The 23,713-nt window shown below is 31.0% G+C and overlaps 1 protein-coding gene across 1 annotated transcript; it reads left to right on the forward strand.

Moving 5' to 3' along the window:
• Positions 1-638: 638 nt before the first annotated feature.
• Positions 639-23,668, forward strand: dhx32a (DEAH (Asp-Glu-Ala-His) box polypeptide 32a). Its single transcript, XM_073828243.1, has 11 exons — positions 639-1,054; positions 7,667-7,860; positions 9,887-10,259; positions 11,850-12,083; positions 12,866-12,959; positions 13,160-13,309; positions 15,684-15,875; positions 19,341-19,481; positions 19,549-19,739; positions 21,607-21,797; positions 23,330-23,668. Exons 1-11 carry the CDS (start codon positions 806-808, stop codon positions 23,514-23,516), a joined length of 2,196 nt encoding a protein of 731 aa, XP_073684344.1. The 5' UTR covers positions 639-805; the 3' UTR covers positions 23,517-23,668.
• The last annotated feature ends 45 nt before the right edge of the window (positions 23,669-23,713 follow it).

Below are 23,713 nucleotides of genomic sequence, written 5' to 3' on the forward strand. Positions count from 1 at the left end.
ACATTTTAGAAAACTTGTAATGCAAAAAATGTTTGCAATTATCAATGCAATCAATCAACTGGGAAAGTAAGGTCATAACTATTTTTTTTTTTTTACCCTATTTACCTGCAGAACGCTAAAACTATTTGCACTAACCAGTGTGCTCATAATTAAGATAATACATTAAAATAAGATGGTAAAACACAGCAGTTTGCAATATCAAGCAGCAAAGCTAGCAGTTTTGTAGGCTAAAAATAGCTGGAAGCATAAGACCGGAAGCCACACCCATAAAATTTACAAAAGGCCGCGTCCACTCTTACAGGAAGAAAGAAGGACTAGTTGTCACACTTTTTAGTGAATATTTCTCTTACTCAGAGTAGGTTTATATTTGCAATTTTTTTGACTACAAAAAGACGAAATAAGAACATTTATTACTCATACATATTATTACTCTTTTTTTTTTTTTTTTTTTACTGAGTTAGTTTTAACATTAAAATATGATGACGTTGGAATTTTAGATGTGTTTTATTGTAGTAGTTCTATGATCATGAGCAGCTGCCCCGTGAATTAACTGGATTAACCGGGCACGTCATGCGTCCGCGGTCACGCCAGCGCTCCTATTCGGAGCGCGCACACGAGAGTGCTGTGCCAGAGCACACCAGCGTTCCCAGTAGCGTGGGATTTCCAACGCATATCCAAGTTTACGGAGGTTTTGAGGGTGTTTTGGACACATGTACGAACACAGAGGACTGAAACGTTTAGTCGGTCGCTTTGGGAGTGAGTTTGTGAACTTATTATAATAATCACATGCGTGCAGCTGCTCATTATGGCTGGAAACAGCGAGATATCAGAAGGAGAGTTCAAGGGAGAGGAGGAATCTGATCTGTTTGAGTTTGGAGATGATCTGGAGCTCAACCAGTTTGATGGACTGCCATATTCCTCCAGATACTACAGACTCCTGCAGGAGAGGAAAACTCTGCCTGTTTGGAAACACAGACATGAATTCATGACTTTGCTGGAAAATAATCAGATTCTTGTAGTCTCAGGCACAACAAAGACTGGCAAAAGCACACAGGTGAGTGTTTGAGACATATGGATGCTTGTTTATCACGTTTCTACCACTTTTTGCTGTCTAAACTCTTTAAAAAGTTCAAGCTATATTGATTTGTTTACTAAATTTGGCAGCACCTTCTTATCTGAAATATGCCATTGAGTTGACATTTGCCTGGTGTTAAAATTCAACAAGCTGAGAAAATCCTTAGAAAGTGTGTAAATATAGCATCTGTTTTAACTTCAGCACACTAATAATGCTGGAGAAGCACTAAAAATAGCCTGGAGAAACATAAGGCCTCACAGCCATGAAGCAGAGTTTGAGAGCTTGAACTTTTTGCTTTGCTTTTCATTGACAAGCAGCTCATTACTATGAAAATCAATATGCAATTGAACAAAACTGAGGCCTGTCACAGTTTTATATTGTTGGTAGTTATTGTATTGTTTTACTAAGTTGTATAATGTTGGTAGTTATTGTATTGTCTGGCTATAAACAGTGTGTTTATGTCTAATCAATTCAGAAAGAGTCAAAACATTTACATTTAGTCATTTAGCAGACGCTTTTATCCAAAGCGACTTACAAATGAGGACAATGGAAGCAATCAAAATTAACAAAAGAGCAATGCTATGTAAGTGCTATGACAAGTCTCAGATTAGCTTAATGCATTATACCTAGCAATGTTTTTTTAATTATATAGTAAATAATAAGAAAACGGATAGAATAGAAAAAGAATAGAGCAAGCTAGTGTTTTCTTGTCAATTTTGTATAATAAATAAAAATAAAAAAAGATAGAAGAAGATATAAAAAGAATAGTTTTTTGTTAATTGTATAATAAAAAAATAGAAGATATAAAAAGAATATTTTTTTGTTGTTAATTGTATAATAAATAAAAATAAAAAAGATAGAAGTCATAAAAAGAATATAGAAGAGTTTTTTTGTTAATTGTATAATAAACAAAAAGATAGAAGATATGAAAAAGAATAGTTTTTGTTGTTAATTGTATAATAAAAAGAAAAAGGAAAAGAGAGGCTATAAAAATAATATTGTTTTGTTGTTAATTGTATAATAAATAAAAAGAAAAAATATAAAAAAGATAGAAGATATAAAAAGAATAGTTTTTGTTGTTAATTGTATAATAAATAAATAAAAAAAGATAGAAGACATAAAAAGAATATTTTTTGTTGTTAATTGTATAATAAATAAAAAATAAAAAAGATAGAAGATATGAAAAAGAATAGTTTTTGTTGTTAATTGTATAATAAATAAAAAGAAAAAATATAAAAAAGATAGAAGATATAAAAAAGAATAGTTTTTTGTTGTTAATTGTATAATAAATAAAAATAGAAAAGATAGAAGATATAAAAAGAATAGAGAAGGTTTTTTGTTAATTGTATAATAAACAAAAAGATAAAAGATATAAAAATAATATTTTTTGTTGTTAATTGTATAATAAATAAAAAGATAGAAAAGATATAAAAAGATAGAGAAGGTTTTTTTAAGAATAGAAATAGAGGGTCAAATAAAGATTAAAATCTGTTTAATATTTCTACATATAACGAACCCACATTCTTAATGTAATAATTATTTATGTCTTGTTGCAAAACGTGTATTGGACTCAATCTCCTCAGTTGTATTTAATTTGTCAGTAAATCCCTCCATTTCGTTCCAATTCAAATTCCAGACATTCTAGAAATTTAACGCAGTAATAGATGAACAATACACAGTTTCTCCAGTGCTTACACAGGTCTGAAACGTGCTGTTTTGAAGTCATGTGGCCTGATCATGATGACTTAAATCTGTGCAAATATACTTTATTAATAATTCTAAGTGAGGTCATCAGTTCTGCATCATGAACGAATGTTTGCTGTGAGTCAGCTGCAACCATTGTGTTGAATCCATTGAGCAAATAGTGGCATTCAGCTGATGGTTCGTTCAGTCGTGTCAGACTTTTTGCCTCTGCTTTCATTTTTATGTTTGAGTTTAGCGATTGTAAAGTATACAAATATATCTTTTGCTGTTCACCAAGCTAGCAAAAGCTGTAATATTGAGAAATATTTTTACTATTTCAAATAACTGCTTTCTGTTTGAATATATTTTAAAATGTAATTTATTCCTGTGATCAAAACAAAATTTTCAGCATCATTACTCTAGTCTTCACGATCACATGATCCTTTAGAAATCATTCTAATATGCTGATTTGCTGTTCAAGAAGCATTTGTTTTTATAATTATTATCAAATTTAAAACAGTTGAGTACATTTTTCAGGATTCTTTGACGAATAGAAAGCTCGAAAGATCAGCATTTATCTGAAATAAAAAACTTTTGTAACATTACACACTATACCGTCCAAAGAGTCAGTATACATTTTATTTTGAAAGAAATTATAGGAATTACGGCTTTTATTTTGCAGGAATGCATTAAATTGATGATCCAAAAGATTTCAATTTCAGATAAATGCTGTTCTTCTGAACTTTCTATTCATCAAAGTAACCTAAAAAAACATCTACTCCGCTGTTTTCAACATAATAATGATAATAAATGTGACCCTGGACCACAAAACCAGTCTTAAGTCGCTGGGGTATATCTGTAGCAATAGCCAAAAATACATTGCATGGGTCAAAATTTTAGATTTTTCTTTTATGCCAAAAATCATTAAGAAATTAAGTAAAGTTCATGTTCCATGAAGATTTTTTGTAAAATTCCTACTGTAAACATATCAAAATGTAATTTTTGATTTGTAATGTGCATTGTTAAGAACCTAATTTGGACAACTTTAAAGGTGATTTTCTCAGTCTTTTTGATTTTTTTGCATCCTCAGATTTCTGATTTCAAATAGATGTATCTCTGTCAAATATTGTCCTATCCTAACAAACCATACATCAATAGAAAGCTTATTTATTTAAATCTCAGTTTTGTCAAATTTAACCTTATGACTGGTTTTGTGGTCCAGGGTCACAAATGTTTTTTGGGCAGCATATCAGAACATTAGAATGATTTCTGAAGGATCATGTGACTGGAGTAATGATGCTAAAAATTCAGCTTAATAAATTACATTTTAAAATATATTAAAATATTTCAAAAATATCTCTGCATTAACAACCAATATCAACAATAAGAACCATTAATATTAATAATAGAGCACCAATGACAGCGTTTTAGATGATTTCTGAAGGATCAGGTAACACTGTAGACTGGAATTATGATGCTAATATAATTCGGCTTTGATCACAAATATGTTACATTTTAACATATTCAAACTGAAAAGTTTGTTTAAATTGAAATAATATTTCAATTAATTTTTTTCTGTATTTTTGTCAAATAAATACAGCCTTGGTGAGCATAAGACTTCTTTCAAAAAAACATTATAAAAAAAAAAAGTCATAATAATTATTGCGAACTTTGACAGGTATTTTATGGGGTGAACAAGTGACAAATCTGCCAACAGAACAGATATATATTCAGACACCTTCAAAATCGCTGACATTATCACAGTTTATTAACTATAGTTGACAAGAACTCAAGAGAAAACTAATTTATCTTAATAATGTCAGACAACTCTGATAAAAGGGTATGTAACAAAACTTCAGGTCAGGTCAAAGTTTTGGTCCCAAATTTTTATCAGTTTTACTGGTATGCCACAGTATGAAGAATGTTTGGGTATAATATGTCACAGTTTACTTTTGTTATCCTCACTTACATAAATGCACTTTAGTGTCTTGCACCCACTAGTAAAAAAATATCCAAAATTATATCTGGTGTCTGAAAACAGATCCACCAAAAATACAATAAAATAGAGTAAAATAAAAAGTTACAGATCAGTAGAAGAGTCTGTGTTGATTTGGCGTTAATGCATATTGCACATATAATTTCCAGTTTGTAAATGCGTGGATGCATGTGTTCAGTTCACCCGACCTGCCTGTCCAACAGATGCGGTAGAGATTTTCCCAGACTGCTCAGGCTGAAGGACTAAACCTGCAGCTGTTAAACAAGTCAAGGACAGGTCTTAGAGGGGTCATCGGATGCACATTTTCCAAAAGTTCATATGATTCTTTAGGGTCTTAATGAAAAGTCTATAATATACTTTGGTTAAAAATTCTCAATAGTAGTGTTAGGGCTGCACGATTAATCGCACGATGTTGTGAGGCGCGGTTAGTCAATGAAGCCGGTACTTTGATTAGTAGTAAATCTCCATCACGTGCGTTCAGTACGTGCGTTCAAGTTTCACAGCTAAACGCAGCTAAAGTAAACATTACGGCTCATAATCCCACATCAGAGAGGGGCGGGGCGAGTAGAGCTCATTTGCATTTAAAGGGACCATGCAATAAAATGAGTTTTGCAGAGCTTATTTTGACAAGGTAAAAGGGTGTTTTATTACACTACTTAGGGCTGCACAATTAAAGGATAACTATTGCCGAAATGCAACCTGGGCTGTTTTTTTTAACTGTAAACGAGACAAACTTATATCTAAAAGCGTAATTACGACAAACGAGCCGTTTTTGAGATTGACCGTGATTTCGTTTTGTGGTCAGTGGCCGGTGAATAGGAGTGCTAGGGGCAAGTTTGTCTCGTTTACAGTTAAAAAAACAGCCCAGGTTGCATTTTGGCAATAGTTATCCTTTAATTGTGCAGCCCTAAGGCCGTGTTCACACTTGGCGTCTTTTTTCAAACTGCCAGCGTCTGTTTTACTTTCTAATCCTATGGAGTAAACCGTCTTTTCAAAAAAGTCCTGAGCGCTTTTTTAAACGCCACCGCCGGCGTCTTTTTCTGCAGCTCAGAGCGTCTTTTCAAGTTGAAAAAAGTTTAACTTTTCTGAAGAAAACGCCCTACGTCAAGCGCTTTTTTGAGATCTGACCAATGACAAGCGAGCAGCTAGACCTGTCGTTTCTATAACAACAAGAAAAACGGGAAAGTTGCCGTTATATAGACTTTTATTTTATTGTTGTGAACCGGATTCGCCTCCCCGTTAACTTCAAAAACCGACGTGCAGCATTGCTAGCTTCTTGAGCCGCACATCAACATGTACAGTAGAGCTGTTGAGCTTCAGGCGTCCCTTTTTCGAGTCCCGGCTCGCAGACCTTTCCCGATCCCGTCCCCCCTCTTTCTCTCGCACTTTGTTTCCTGTCTAAATACTGTCCTATCAAATAAAAGTCAAAAATGTCAAAAAAGAAAAGAGCCAGCTTCCTTTTTTATCGATATTTCTGCTCCACACATAGGCTACGGTTGCAGCTGTTGTTATAGCAACAAAAGACGCCCTCTGCTGCAAAACGTGTCCAGATTTTTTTGTAACTAAAAAAGCGCGCCTGTCAACTTTTTCTTGTCAAAAAAGACGCCAAGTGTGAACACGGCCTAAGTAGTGTAATAAAACACCCTTTTACCTTGTCAAAATAAGCTCCGCAAAACTTTATTGCGTGGTCCCTTTAAATGCAAATGAGCTCTACACGCCCCGCCCCTCTCTGATGTGGGATTATGAGCCGTAATGTTTACTTTAGCTGCGTTTAGCTGTGAAACTTGCCAACAAGCAGTGTTGGGAAGTAACTAGTTACATGTAACAGAATTACGTAATTTAATTACAAAATAAATGTAATTGTAATTAGTTACAGTTACTGAGAAAACGTGCAATTAAATTACAGTTACTTCTGAAAAATGCCAGCGATTACAAAGGGGATTACATCTGAATTTTTTCACACACTCACCCCCACTTACAGATTTAATTTACTTCTTTCGTAAATTGCATTGATTCATACAAATGCAGCTGCTGCCATTTTTTTTGTACACTGTAATGGATTATAAGATAACTAACAAATTAGTACTACTTCCTTAATTATTTATGTGGTGAAATGTTGTGTAAGAAAACTGGTAAGACTGCACTCTATACCTAAAATGTCTATTTTGAACTTGCCGTTTGCCAACAACTGATTTCTTCATGGAAGCTTTGCGTTCGAATATTTCAACTCAGATCAGTGTTTCGTGTCTAATAATTTTGATCTAAATAATCTATAAAGCAGTTGTGTAATAAGTGTGATAATGTTGTTGATAATGTACCCAAGAAGCTAATAAGCAAAGAAAAAAAAAATCTGCTTATCATTTAGTATATGGAAATTAACTACTATTTTTAATTTTTTCATAAAAAAAACACCTGTGGCATTATGTAAACAAACCAGCATTTAAAGGGTTAAAATTCTGAAAATTAATGAATGTTTTGTATCTATGGATAGAACAGATGCTGGTTAAAAATCAACATCAGTGAAAGTGGAAAAAAATATTAATAAATGATATTTTTATGGCAGTTTTTGGACATGGACATTTTTGTCCATTTTGCACCTATGTGTAACTTTTTTTTTTTTTTTTTGAACGCACAAGGGTTAAAAAGGGGATATTACTTTTAAAGATTAAAAAATACCACTGGGTGGATTTTTATCATTGTAGGGTGGTTATGTACACAAACTGCCAACACACATTAATGTTCAAACAACATGTAAAAGTGAGTTTTGCATCCGATGACCCCTTTAAAGTGGACCATCTGCAGAGAAAAGCTGAAATAATTGTCATAATATTAACTTTTTTTTTTTTTGCTAAAAGCTGCTGTAATGCAGTCGAATGCATCCAGGTGCTGATGGTGTGTTTTCATGTTTGTAGATCCCTCAGTGGTGTGCCGAGTTCTGTCTGTCAGCGCAGTACCAGCACGGTGTGGTGGTGTGCAGTCAGATCCAGAGACGGCAAGCTGTCGATTTGGCCCTCCGTGTTGCAGATGAGATGGACGTAAACATCGGCCACGAGATCGGATACAGCATCCCGCTGGAGACTTGCTGCTCCAACGATACTATTCTCAGGTGTGTGTGAAACTCAGATGCATGCAGTTCTTCAAAGTGTGAAAAACCTCACTGAAATGTGCACTAGGTTTCACCAAGTTGGTGATATTTTAGTTTTGTGGTTTGGTTTGCCCAGCTAAAGTATGAGAAGAATGTGCCTTTTTGAATTGCCGAAATACTTTATTATATACGGGTCAGTGAAGGTCAGGGAGGCATTTCTCTGTCTCTCAGTTTGGTGTAGATTTAATTTTGGAGAATAGGGATGTGTCCACCAATGTCAAAGCTACTGAATAATCTCCGTCCAGTATTTTTTTTCTCTTGGATTTTACTATATAATAGTGTTTTGCAGTGCTTGGTTTATAATAATAAAATAAAATATATAATATAATATAATATAATATTTATCAGTATTTATCGATACCCTAAATCATGTAGTTTATTGAGAAGTGTACTATTGAGTGATTGTACTTGATTTTTAACCTATCAGACATAAAAAATCCATCTGTTTAATTGTAATTTTATTTTATAAAGAAATGTCTAATCAAATTATTTATTTCATTTTATTATAGAAATGTCTTGTCAAACGAGTCCAAAACATTAATGAAAATAAAAGAAAAATTTATATTTTAACTTTAACTTCAAAATGTCTGATCAAATGTCTTAGTTTATTTAAAAAAAGTCTAATCAAATATATCTTATATTTGTTATAGAAATATGTCTAGGTAATTATGTCTAAAACATATCAATAAGAAAAATGATAAGTTAAGGTCTAATTAAATATGTCTGATATGTTTAATCAGATGTCTTATTTAATTACAGGAATATGTCTAATTAAAATTCTAAACAATAAAAAACACAAAGGAAAAATCTATATTTTATTTTACTTCATAAAGAAATGTCTAATCAAATATATCTTATTTTGTTGTAGAAATATGTCTAGTCAATTGTGTCACATATCAAGAAAAAAAAAGAAAAGACAAAAAATAAGTTATTGTCTAATCAAATATGTATGATTTTGATTTAATATACATTTTATAAATGTTATTTTATTACAGAAATATGTATAATTAAATGTCTAGAAGATTAATAAAAACAAAGGGGAAAAACTATATTTCCTAAAGAAATGTCTAATCAAATGTTTTATTTTATTATAGAAATAGTCTAGTCAAATATATCTAAAACATCAACCAATTTTTAACTTTACGAATTAATGTCTAATCAGATGTCCAATTTACTTACAGGAATATGTCTAATTAAAATTCTAAAACAAAAAAAAAACAAAGGAAATTTTTTTTTAAAGTTGTATTTAATAAAGAAATGTCTTATCAATTATATCTTATTTTGTTATAGAAATATGTCTAGTCAATTGTCTAAAACATATCAAGAAAAAAAGTAATAAAATAAGTTTTTTAATGTCTAATCAAATATGTCTGATACTGTTTTATTGCAGAAATATGTATAATTAAATGTCTAGAACATTAATAAAAACAAAGGGGGAACATATATTTTATTTCATAAAAAGAAATGTCTAATCAAATATTTCAGTTTTTTATTTTATGAAAAGTGTCTAATTAAATGTCTTAATTTATCATAGAAATATGTCTAGTCAAATGTCTAAAAACATATCAATAAAAAAACATTTTATTGTATTTTATAGAGACATCTGTCTAATTAAATGTCTTATTTTATTTTATTATGGATATATGTTATGTCAATGTCCATGTCTAAAAACAAATAAATAAATAAATAAACATTTTTCTTTAAGTTTTTTTAATCATATTTAATTTTATTTTTAAAGAAATGTCTAATTAAATGTCTTATTTTATTATAGAAATATGTCTGGTCAAATGTTTAAAAACCAAAAAAATTATATTTTAATTTATTGATGCATCTGCTTTTTTCATGTGGTTTTGTTGAATAGGTCCACTATAATACAGATAGGAGATTGTACTGTTAAACTTCTATCTATATGCATCTTTCTACATCTGTGTATTTTTTAGCATATTTATCTGTAAATCTCAAAACCAAAACTACGTCCTGCTTGCAGGTACTGCACTGACGACGTCCTGCTGCGGGAGATGATGTCAGACCCCATGCTGGAGCATTATGGCGTGGTGGTGATAGACCAGGCCCACGAGAGAACCGTGAGCACAGACGTCCTGCTGGGTCTGCTAAAAGAGGTGCTTCTCCAGCGGCCCGAGCTTAGGGTGGTGGTCCTGTCCGCCCCGCCCGCTTCAGACACCCTCCTTACGCACTACGGGAACGTCCCACGTCTGCACCTGGACACCCCGTGCGCCGGTAAAGTGATCCACAGCAACAGCAGCAGCGCTGAAAGTTTCTATTCAGCTCTGAGACTTACGCTGGAAGTCCATCGTTCCAGAGAGCCAGGAGACGTAGCTGTGTTTCTAGCTTCAGAGCAGGTGAGATGAAATGTGTTAATGGATTAGAACAGCTTGTGAACCATAAAAAATTATTGAATGCATGGATGAATGAATGAATGCATAAATTAATGCATGGATGAATGTATGCTTGAAAGAATGATGCATTAATGAATGTATGCTTGAGTGCATGAGTGAATGGATGTATGCTTGAGTGCATGAGTGAATGGATGCGTGCATGAGTGAATGGATGTATGCTTGAGTGCATGAGTGAATGGATGCGTGCATGAGTGAATGGATGCATGCATGAGTGAATGAATGAATAAATGACATAAAAGAATGAATGAGTGCATGAATTAAAAAGATTGAATGAGTGCATGAATGAATAAATAAATGACATAAAAGAATGAATGAGTGCATGAATGAATAAATAACGTAAGAATGAATGAGTGCATGTCTTAAAAAGAATAAATAAGTGCATGAATGAATGCATGCTTGCATGAGTGAATGCATGAATGAATGAGTGCATGAATGAATAAATAACGTAAGAATGAATGAGTGCATGACTTAAAAAGAATAAATAAGTGCATGAATGAATGCATGCTTGCATGAGTGAGTGAATGAATGCATGCATGAGTGAATGAATAAATGAAAAACAAAAAAGCATGCATGAGTGAATGAATGCATGAGCGCATGAATGAATGAATGAATGCATGAGCGCATGAATGAATGAATGCATGCATGCATGAGGGCATGAATGAATAAATAACACACAAATGTATGCATGAATGAATGAATGAATAAATACATAAAAGAATGAGTGCATGCATAAAAAAACAAACAAATTAATGCATGAAGTAATGCATGAATGGATAAATGCATGCATAAAAGATTTAATGAATGAATGAATGAATGAATGCATGCATCAATGCTCACTGACCAAATAGATAAGAGCATTTATGTGTTGATTGGTACACACGTTCAAAAGTTTTTGTTTTTGAAAAAAGTCTTAGACAATGCTGCATTAATTTAAACAAAAATACAATAAAATCTGTGATATTGTGAAATAATTTTGACATTTAAATGAACTGTTTTCTTTTTGAACATATTGTAAAATGTAATTTATTCCTGTGATCAAAGCTGAATTTTCAGGGTCATTACTCCAGTCTTCAGTGTCACATGATCCTTCAAAAATCATATTAACACACTGATTTGCTGTTCATGAAACATTTTGGAAAATGGGTCTGGAGTTTGTTCAAATCCCTAATCGTAACTTCTAGCAATAGTAATAGTGAATCTTGCTGTAATGAACAGGACAAACGCAATGTTCTCCATGATGACAATGACATTGTTATGTTCAGCGTGGTCAGCAGCATCTGAATGAATACCTCCACTCAGCTCTTCCACTGTTACTAACACTCTGCCCTGTAAAATCACATTAATGTCATTCACAAATCAAGACTTTCATTAAATGAGGGACACAAGAACACCATAATAAGCACTACTCATTTTTTTCCCAGAACACGTGTAAAAATCTTTATTGGCAACTATTGTGATTAAAAGGGGTTTTCTGTTGGTGATAATGGTGATTATATATATGTGTGTGTGTGTGTGTGTGTGTGTGTGTTTCAGGAGGTGGTCTGTGCCTGTAATATTCTCACTAAAGAAGCATCCAGGATGAGTGTATCTCTGGGAGAGCTGATAGCGGTTCCCCTGTGTTCTGGACACACTGGAATGTGTCCACCAATCACAGAAACCCCACAGACGAGTAGGCGGGTTTTTGTTTCCTGTAGCCAATCAGAGGATCTGTTTTGGCCAGTGGACACCATTACTTTTGTCATCGATACTGGAGTAGAGAAGAGATTAGTGAGTGTGCTGAAAACCAGCATTTATTTACTATACTGTTAAATATATTTGAGTTTTTTATTAAGGCGAGACACTGCAGGTGAATAGTGTAAAAAAAAAATAACATAGTTATCACCGTACTTACTCCGTTGATTGATTACATTGATAATTGCGAAAAAATTTTGTCTTACAAGTTTTCTCAAATGTTAGGTTTTAATATGCAAATGAGGCATTATTTAATGAAATGTGTGCTAATTTGCATACATTTCTAGTACCAAAATCTAAACACTGGCTGGAGTCAGTTTCAAAATTCTTTTTTTTTTTTTTTGATGTATTAGAGAAATGTTTTTACAGAAGGAATTTAGGTATCTCATTTTGTCACTCATTCAGAAAATACTTTTTTTTTTAAATAGTTTTTTGGCTAATAAAATGTTGTATAAAATCAAGCAAATTATATGTGAACAAATCCCTCTTCAAAAACCTTCAGGATATAGACAGCAATAGAAATGTAAAGTCTGGTGTGTGTAAGCGCTACTGAAGTGGAGATTTATGGCTCAGTCTAGGAGAAAAAACTCATTTTGAGAAAAAATATGTATTGCAATTGAAATCTATTGACACAAATAGATAATGTGCTATAAAAGAAACCCTTAACAGTGTCTTTTGGATGTTTTCTTTCCACTAGTCTGAAAAAACACTTTATATACTATAATCAAAAACTTGACAGGTGCTCGACAAGTATTATTAAATATTTTATTAAGTATTGTGAATGTAAATTCATATTTTCTGTGTGGTTTTGTTTGTAGGTGTATAGTCCACGTGTCAGAGCTAGTTCGGAGGTCATCCGACCCATCAGTAAATGTCAAGCCGAAATCCGTAAACGGCTGACTGGATCAACAGGTGTGTCAACTTTGAGCGTTTATTTGACCTTCACCTGTTATTTTAAGATCCTCGACATGAACACACTATGTAAACACCCAATATATTACTGTATTACAGTAGAAACACTGCTACAGATGTGTGACGTTAAATAGCAGAAAAAAACAACCACAGTTCAATATGCAAATAAATATTTACTCAAAAACAATGTTTGTTTGAAGGGAAGTGCTTCTGTTTGTATCCTGAGGACGTTCAGCTGCCCGCTGAGATACGTCCTCGCATTGTGGAGTCCAACATCACGTCCACGGCGCTCTTTCTGAAGAGGATGGAGGCTGCGGGGATCGGACACTGTGACTTCATCAGCAGACCTGGTGGGTGAGATTTCAGCTCATTCAGATGAGGATTTCACAGTGGCATATGAGAGCTTTGTCAGTAATCTATGAAAGCTAATTTCTGACACTGAATAAAGAAAGGTAATTGTGAGATATGAACTCAGAATTCAGACTTTTTTTCTTGAACTTTTGCAGTTCTCTCACAATTCTGACTTTTGTTTCCTCCATGGAATAAAAAAAAGAAAAATTCTGAATTTTCTTTTCATAATTGTGAGTTTACATCTTTATATTTACAATTCGGACACAATTCGGACTGAGTTAATTAACACGCAGTTCTGAGTTTATATTTTACAAAATTGTATCTTATATCTCGCAATTTTGAGTTTTTGTCTTTCAAAATCTCACAATTTTGAGTTTATATTTTACGTTTTGAAATTCTGAGCTTGTATCTTAAAAAATCTTTTTAAATTGAGTTTATCTCACAATTTTGAGTTTATATTTTACAAAGTTTATATCCTAAGAAATCTTGCAATTCTGAGTTTATATTTTACAAAATTTCGCAATTCTGAGCTTGTATCTTACAAAATCTTGCAATTTTGAATTTATATCTTGAAAAAAACACAATTGTGGGTTTTTATCCTAAAAAATCTCACAATTTTGAGATTATATTTTGCAAACTTTCGCAATTCTGAGTTTGTACCTTTAAAAAATCTTAAAATTGAGTTTATATCTTAAAAAAAAAACATAATTTTGAGTTTACATTTTACAAAGTTTTGAAATTCTGAGCTTGTATCTTAAAAAATCTTTTTAAATTGAGTTTCTCATAATTTTGATTTTAAATCTTGAAAAAAAAATCTAGAATTTCTGTTTATATCTTGCAATTCTGAATTTATATCCTAAGAAATCTTGCAATTCTGAGTTTATATTTTACAAAATTTCGCAATTCTGAGCTTGTATCTTAAAAATCTCACAATTTTGAATTTATATCTTGCAATTTTAAGTTCAAATCTTACAAAATCTTGCAATTTTGAATTTATATCTTGAAAAACCCACAATTGTGAGTGTATATCTTACAAAATCTTACAATTTTGAGTTTATATCTTAAAAAAACACACAATTTTGAGTTTACATTTTACAAAACCTCGCAATTCTGACTTTATATTTTACAATTTTTTTAGTTCCCAGCTTGTATCTTAAAAAAACCTTGCAATTGTGAGTGTATATCTTACAAAATCTTGCAATTTTGAGTTTTTATCTTAAAAAATCTCGCAATTGAGTTTATATTTTACGAAATTTCGGAGTTCTGAGCTTGCATCTTAAAATCTCAAAATTTTGAGTTTATATATTTTACAAAATTGCACAATTCTGAGCTTGCATCTTAAAAAAATCTCAATTTTAAGTTTATATCTTACAAAATCTCACAATTCTGTTTATATCTTGCAATTCTGAATTTATATTCTAAAAAATCTCGCAATTGTAATTATATTTTACAAAGTTTCAAAATTTTGAGCTTGTATCAAAAAAATCTCACAATTTTGATTTTATATCTTGCAATTTTGAGTTTTTATCTTTAAAAAATATCTTGCAATTCTGTTTATATCTTTCCATTGTGAGTTTATATCTTACAAAATCTCATAATTCTAAGTTTATATTTTACAAAATTTTGCAGTTGTGATTTTATATCTTAAGAAATTAATTCTGCTTATTTCAAGCGATTCTAAGTTCATATTTGACGAAATTTCGCAATTCTGAGCTTGTATCTTAAATCTTCCAATTTTAAGTTTATATCTTACAAAATCTTGGAATTCTGAGTCTATATCTTGCAAAATTTTACAGTTCTGTTATATCTTGCAATTTTGAGTTTATATCTTTAAAAAAATCTCATGATTCTGAGTTTATAGCTTAATTGTGAGGTGGAAAAAAGTTGGAATTATCTTTTTTTTTATTTTTATCCAAGCCTACATAATAAACACCACAGATAGATAGACCTAAAAAAGAGTATTCATCATGAACACTGCAGGCTTAGTCTTGTAAAGTCAGACTGTAGTCTATAATTGTTGCTGATATGAAGGTTTATGGATGGGTTTCTGGTTTGTGGCTGGCGTTCAGTCATGCATGCATTTGCTAAACTGACAGCTCTGCTGTCTGCTGGGTTCACACTCATTGTTTCTGGTCACTGTTTGGACGGTGAGAAGCTCAGAGGAGAAAGAAAGAAATTCATCAGTGACCAAACAAACACAATAAACAGGAAGAGAAGAGCTCAGTCAGTGGAGAAACATGGAGAAGCGCCTGTGTATGTAAAGTGATTTATTTTTAGAAATTCCAGAGACAACTGCCCACACTTGTTTCATCAGTTAGCACATGTTAAATAAGTCACAGAGGACACTTTTGAATGATGTTTTTCCACTTACAGATCCTGAAGGCCTCATGCAGGCATTGGAGGAGCTGGATTATCTCGCTGCGTTGGACAATGATGGAAACCTGTCAGAGATGGGCATCATCATGTCAGAGCTTCCTCTGGATCCGCAAATGGCGAAGGCTCTGTTAGCATCTTGCGAGTTTGACTGCGCTAGTGAGATGCTAACCATCGCTGCAATGCTAACAGGTAACGTTTAAACACAGACTGTAAAAAGTGACTGATTTTTGACAACAAATAGCCATTGGGGCATGTGTTATAGATTTTTCTTATTATTTTAAGATATTTATTATACTATTATTATTATTATTATTATTATTATTATACTATATTAATATTATTCATATTAATTATTGATTATATATAAAACATTACTACAAATTCTAAACATTTATTCATTAATTTTAAATATTTATAAAGAGACATTTAAATTAGAAATAAATGTAATATTTTATATATTATTCATGCAATAGGTTTTTATAAATAGTACCTAATTAAGCAATAAGGTACGAGAGGCCGTGCTGTATCGTGAATAAATCACGGCTGAAGGGCGTTGTTAGGCACGACGCGAACGCCCTTCAGCTGTGATTTATTCACGATACAGCACGGCCTCAAGTACCTTATTGCTTTTATAAAACGTTTACCACACAATAAAAATATTAAAATCAAAAATATATATTAATTTATATATATTAAGTTTTCATAAAGTAAAATCATTAACTGCCTTCCGCTGTAAAAAGTAGTCCCTAACTGATGCAGCTGTGTTTACGTTACTAAGGGTGGTTGCTAAGGGTGTTCAATGATACACAAAACCGTTGAGTGAAGCGGTCATATCAGTGCCGTATCATGAATACGACACAGCTGCTGACCAATCAGAATTGAGGAATGGAACTAACCGTTTTATAAATGAGCAATATCACACTCATGACTTGAGATATGGCTGTATATCGTCACGGTTGTGATTCGCCGTAGGTACGAGTGTGATATTGCATTTATTCAACAGTTCGACGGGACGAGTGTGTAAATACATAAACAAAATAACAACGGAGTGTCTTTAAAAGCCCTCTTTTGTGCGAACTATTCCTTCCGCCACGAATTCAAATCAAAGTTTGACGGTTGGTCAGCTGAGCATAAGCTTCTTCGTTACTAATTCCAAAACGTCACTTTAGAACTAGTAATGAAGGAATGTTGAGTTGCTTCATTGAAAGCCTATTGTATTACTGTATCAAAACCTCACTGTATCATGTTTGAGTATTATCACAGAGAGATGGACTGAGCGAGTCATTAACGTACCTGCATCTGATAGAGCATTCATTATTCATATTCATGATGATATGACATTAGTTTGAATGTTTACTGAAGAAAGCATTAATATCCGTTCATCTGTTAAAGGTGATTTTGCTGCTCAGTGCATTTATTCGCTGTGTCAAACTGTTGTTGAAGCTAAAAATAACTTCCGCTTAACTTTTCATTTTAAAAGTCCCAAAGTCACCATTAACTGCTCACTCATAAAACGGTCTCTTGTCGCCATCTAAAGGCGGAACAATGTAACGTTAACTAAATTCACCATCGTTTCTCTTTACTAAATACTTTTATTAAATACATTATTTAAAATATAGTTTATATACATTTTTATTTATTGAGTAATAATATTTAATAAACAACAACAAAAACAGACATCAAAAAGTTGCTAGGCAATTCAGTCAAGAGTAAAGGCAGCATTCAGCATTGAATTTACATAAACTTGCTACATGATCTTCTTCTCTGGAACAAATAATAAATTATTGAGATCAAAGAATGCCCGTTAGATTTACCCACAATGAATTACATGTCATGTGTAACCACTACAGAGACATCAGAGCCAGCGGTAAATTCCTGAAGATCTGGCTGTGGTGAGAGCGCTCTGAGCGGATTGATGAGTGCAGAACGCTCCCTGACGATATGGGTCTCGCACGTCCGAAAACGACGAAGCTAATTTTCAAACAGACGATATCTTTATTAACAAACTGCATTTTTGAACTATAAACAAGTACATTCTCACCTGAAAACCTCTTAAAACTACATTCCGTGACACAAAAAGAGTAATATTTATAAAATGATATGGGATTTGGACGTCCGCCATGAAACTCGGAAAAAAAAGGTCCCGGCTAGAACACGCGGAGTGATACAAAATTGTGAAAGGGCGTTACTGTAGCGATACCAGTAGAATATCTCACGGTTCTCAACCAATCAGATTTGAGAACCAGAACGAACTGTTGTATAAATATATATACACATGCACAAATATTTATTGTAAAGTGTATATAAACATTTATTCATTCATTCATTAACTGTTGATTTATATTTAAAAAATAATATAAATATATTAATAGAATATAGTTAAATGTATTAATAATAAATATTAAAAAAATTGAATATATACATTTTGTTTCAGCTATTTATTCAGGTATTTATTATTTATCTAATTTGATTATAGAGATGTGTTATTATATGAATATATATTTTAGAAAAAAGTATTATTGTTATATTAATTTTCTATTATTTTATATTTTACATTATTTCTTTTGAGATATTTTATTCAATTTATAAAATTGAAAATTATAAAATTTTGCGCATCTAGACACCTTTTTTCACTTTCATATAATTAAATATTTATAAAATATTGATTAATATATTAAATGATAATATGTTATATATTAAATTAAAAATTGTAAATTATAAACATTTATTAATTAATTTTAATTCCGTGTATATATAAAGAGCGACACATTTAAATTAGAAATAAATGTAATATTTTATGTCATATAATTGTAATATAAGTTTTTTTAAAATAATTTTTAACTAATTATATACACATGCACAAATATGTATTGTATAGTATACAAACATTCATTCATTAACTGTTAATATGTATGTATAGAGAGAATACAATTCTAAATGAATTTATATTATATTATGTATTTATTAAAAATAAACAATATAAATATGCATATATCAATACAATGTAACTGTAAACGAGAATATAGTCAAATGTATTAATTGTATTAATAATAAATATTAATAAAATCATAGATGTAATACAATTATAATATATGTAATGTAATATATACATTTTATTTCAGTTATTTATTCAGGTATTTATTATTTATGTAATTTGATTATAGAGATGTTATTAATTTATTTTTTATGTAATTTGATTATAGAGATGTGTTATTATATGAATATTTATTTTAGAAAAAAAATAGTTATTTTATATTAATTTTTATTAATTTATTAAGATAATTTTTTTTGAGAAATTTTATTCAATTTATATAAATATATATATTTTGTAGACCAGTCTGGTGTTATATTCAGTGTGCAGCTAGCCACCTTTTTGTTCACTTTCATATAATTAAATAATTATTTTTATGAAATATTGATTAATATATTAAATAATAATATGTTATATATTAAATTAAAAATGCACATCACTTCTATGTTGAGGACTCTTGATGGTGAAGTATGTAAGTTATGTACAACTAGTGGTATGTTTAAGTTTTTTTTATTTTAACTTTCAAAAAAAAAAAGCTTTAAGTACACTAGATATGGGTATGTTATAAAAACTCCGTCATATGTTTTGAGATCTGTCTGCCTTTATGCATCTGTTTTCATCAGCACCAAGTTGCTTCATTGAGCCTCCCGTTGGCATGGTAACAGAAGTGATGCGCTGTCACATGAAGTTCCAGCATCCCGAGGGCGACCACTTCACCCTCATCAACATCTACAACACCTTCAAACGCAGCCAGAAGGAACCATGTGAGTGACATGTTTTGTGAATGCTCAGGTGAAGCGCAAGTGTGTGTATTAATAATGTGTGTGTCAGATTTCAGTCAGGAGCAGTGGTGTGAGGAGTACTTCCTGTGCTGCGCCACCCTGCAGACGGCAGACGCCATCAGAGCCCAACTCACAGACATCCTCAAACGCATCGAGCTTCCCATTTCAGAACCAGCCTTCGGCACCAAAACAAACGCACTCAATATCAAGAGAGCGCTGCTCGCCGGCTACTTCATGCAGGTCTGAAAACATGTTTTTATATGCATAGGTTTTTTTTTAATGTCTAAATAAATATGAATTTAAATTAATATAAAATTGTAATGTGTGTGTTTGTGTGTATATATAATTTTCACATTTTTATATATAGTTTTATTTTTTATTGTTAAACTGATTTTTATTTTTATTATATATTTTTATATTTTATTACATATTTGTATATTTTTAACATTTTCCAAAAGTATATTTATTTAAATATTTATTTATTTCACTCATTTCCCTCAGGTCATTTTTGATGTTAGTAAAGGTTTTTTAACCATTTTTTCACAAATGCTGATCTATTTTTATTTTATTTTATTTTCCTGAGGTCCACTTAGAGTGTTAGTAAAGTTTCATAACTATTTTTTTAGTTTAGTTTAGAGATACATTTTTTAGCATTAATTTTATTTCATTTTAACAATTTTTTTTTCTTAGGTTTTGAGCTATATATTTTATTTTCTAAGGTCCACGTACAGTATTAGTAAAGTTTAATTTTTTTTTTTACAAATGCTGATCTATATTTATTTTTTATAGTTTATAAAAGTTATAGTTTATAACTATTTTTTTCTTAAGTTTTGAGCTATATTTTTTACCATTATTTTTTATTTTGTTTTATTTTATTTCATTTTATTTTATTTTATTTTATTTTATTTTATTCTCTAAGGTCCACTTAGAGTATTAGTAAAGTTTCATAACTATTTTTTTTCTTAAGTTTAGAGAGATTTTTTACCATTAATTTTTTATTTTGTTTTATTTTATTTTATTTTAACGATGTTTTTCTTAGGTTTTGAGCTATATATTTTATTTACTAAGGTCCACGTAAAGTATTAGTAAAGTTTAAATTTTTTTTTTTTTTACAAATGCTGATCTATATTTATTTTTTATAGTTTATAAAAGTTATAGTTTATAACTATTTTTTTCTTAAGTTTTGAGCTATATTTATTACCATTATTTTTTATTTTGTTTTATTTTATTTTATTTTATTCTCTAAGGTCCACTTAAAGTATTAGTAAAGTTTCATAACTATTTTTTTACAAGTGCTGATCTATATTTATTTTGTTTCATTATTTTATTTTATTTTATTCCCTAAGGTCCACGTAGCATGTTAATAAAGTTTCACGACTATTTTTTTCATAACTAGTTTTGAGCTATATATTAATTATAAGAATTTCAAATATTTTTATTGTATTTTATTTATTTATTTTTTATTCCCTAAGGTCCTCTTAGAGCGTTAGTGAAGTTTAATAACTATATTTTTACAAGTGCTGACCTATATTAATTTTGTTTTATTTTATTTTGTTTTGTTTTATTCCAAAAAGTCCACTTTGAGTATTAGTAAAGTTTCATAACTATTTTTATATATATTATAAGTGCTGACCTATATTTCTTTTATTTTATTCCCCCTGAGGTCCAATTAAAATGCTTGTATAAGATTTATAACCTTCATACAGTTTTTAGCTGTATGTATATATTTACTTAAGAGTATTTTGGTCATTCATGCATTCCTTAATTCATTTTTATTTATTTATCCATTGTTCACTGTCAATGTCCATTTATAATGTTAATAAAGTTTCATAACCATTTTATTTCAATTTATTTGACTTAAAATGTTATTTGTTTATATTCTTTTCATTTTTAACAATTTATTTTCTAAAAAAAGCTTAAGAGTTAGTTTTGACATCAGAAAACTTTTATATTCCAAACTGCTTTTAAATTTGATTTTAGTTAATTATTTTTCTCAGGAGTCAGTATATTCTTATTTGAAACAGGTTTTGGGCTTGAATTTGAAATGTCAGTCATGACTGTTTTCTGAAGTTCTGAGTCTTCCTCATCTGTCTCATGTGTTCCTCAGATTGCCAGAGATGTGGACGGTTCGGGGAATTACTTCATGCTGCTGAACAAACACGTAGCTCAGGTTCACCGTCTGTCAGGTTACGGAGCTAAAGCTCATAAACTGGGTCTGCCGGAGTGGGTCCTGTTTCACGAGTACAACCTCTCCGACAACAACTGCATCCGCACCGTCACACAGATCTCACCGCAGACGTAAGTGTGTGTCCTCCAGCTCCTGCTTCAGCTTTGACTGTATAAACATGATCGTGCCACATCATCCTGAGTAATCATGTTTTCTGATGTGTCATCATCAGTAATCCGCTCTCACAATAGAGAGCTTTTAGATACTCATGAGGATTAAAGCAGATCAGCTGCTGCTCACCTTTGCTAGACTTACATTCCTTCTTTTAGTAAATATAAACATACTGGAAATAATTATAAATATTACAATTCTGCTGTCCCGAATGGAATACAAGCATCTTTCTTACTGAATTCTGCAACATTGTGAACACTGATGACAATTTACAAAAACACCCAAAAAGTTTAAACTGTAGTTTGCTACACTGGTCAAGTTGTTTAATTTAGTGGGGGTCCATGTTTTTTTTTTTTTTTTTGTACTTTTACAGTTTAATCAATTCAATTCAGTAAATGTTTGATATAAGATAATATGTTCAAAGCCAAAATTTTAGGAATAAAGTTGTTAAAAATGTTTCGAGAATAAAATAAAAATTTTAGAAATAAAGAAGAAATGTTTCGAGAATAAAGTCTGAATGTTTCTGGAATTTTAGAGCATAAATTTGGAATGTTTCGAAAATTAAAGTCGGAATGTTTCGTGAGTAAAGTCGAAATGTTTCGAGATTAAAGTCAACATTTTAGGAATAATGTCTGAATGTTTTTAGAATAAAGTCGAATTTTAGATTAATCTTTAAACATTCCGACTTTAATCTTGAAACAATCCGACTTATCCTAAAATTCCAACTTTAATCTCAAAACATTCCAACTTTAAAGTCAAAATTTTAGCAATAAAGTCTGAATGTTTCTAGAATAAAGTTGGAATTTTACTTCTTTTGTACTTTTACAGTTTAATCAATTCAGTAAATTTTTGACATCTGTTCAAAGCCAAAATTTTAGAAATAAAGAAGAAATGTTTTGAGATTAAAGTCGGAATTTTAGGAATAAAGTCTAAATGTTTCTGGAATAAATTTGGAATTTTAGGAATAAAGTCGGAATGTTTTGAGATTAAGGTTGGAATGTTTCGGGCATAAAGTCGGAATGTTTCAAGATTAAAGTCAAAATTTTAGGAATAAAGTCGGAATGTTTCTAGAATAAAGTTGGAATTTTAGGAATAAAGTCTGAATGTTTTGAGATTAAAGTCAAAATTTTAGGAATAAAATCTGAATGTTTCTAGAATAAAGTCAGAATTTTAGGAATAAAGATTAAAGTCAAAAGTTTAGGAATAAAGTCAGAATGTTTTGAGATTAAAGCTAAACTACAAACAGTAAAATATTATAACTATTTTCTGTTGTAATAGATTTTAAAAGGTAATTTTTTTCCTGTGATCAAAGCCGAATTTTCAGCATCATTACTCAAGTCTTCAGTGTCACATGATTCTTCAGATATCATTCTGATTTGCTGCTTAAGAAACATTTTGATTATCAATGTTAAATACTTTTGTGGAAACAATTAATTTTTTCCCAAATAAAAGTATTTGTTTACAGTCTAAATATTGTTCCCTTCTGTTTCAGGTTCCTTCAAATGGCACCGCAGTATTTTTTCTGTAATCTGCCACATAGTGAAAGTAAAGAGATCCTGCAGCACATTCTGGACAGCGACAGGACCGGAAAAGCAAGAGCGAAACCTCAAATAGCCGCGCCAGAAACAAAGACAGAGACGGAAGAAACCGAATCTCATGATCGATGTGTCATACAATGAACCTCATGAAATCATACTTGTGTAAATAGTGTTTCAAATGTTTTGTATTGTTACTCTTGAAAAGACACTCAAGAATCCTGTTTGGATTGTTTATTTTGTGGGTAATTTCAACTGATTATGTACAGAAATAAATTATTTCACTGGTTTGGGGAGATATGGTGTCAAACTGTATTGTGGCTAGTTTGTACATTAAACTC

Source organism: Garra rufa, chromosome 22, assembly GCF_049309525.1.
Source record: "Garra rufa chromosome 22, GarRuf1.0, whole genome shotgun sequence".
Taxonomy (NCBI): domain Eukaryota; kingdom Metazoa; phylum Chordata; class Actinopteri; order Cypriniformes; family Cyprinidae; genus Garra; species Garra rufa.

Bases quoted from the DNA above. Each gene is read 5' to 3' on its own strand.
- dhx32a (XM_073828243.1), top strand. From the start codon at position 806: ATGGCTGGAAACAGCGAGATATCAGAAGGAGAGTTCAAGGGAGAGGAG. The intron at 1,055-7,666 runs GTGAGTGTTTGA...TCATGTTTGTAG, and splicing joins AGACTGGCAAAAGCACACAG to ATCCCTCAGTGGTGTGCCGA. The intron at 13,310-15,683 runs GTGGGTGAGATT...TTCCACTTACAG, and splicing joins TGACTTCATCAGCAGACCTG to ATCCTGAAGGCCTCATGCAG.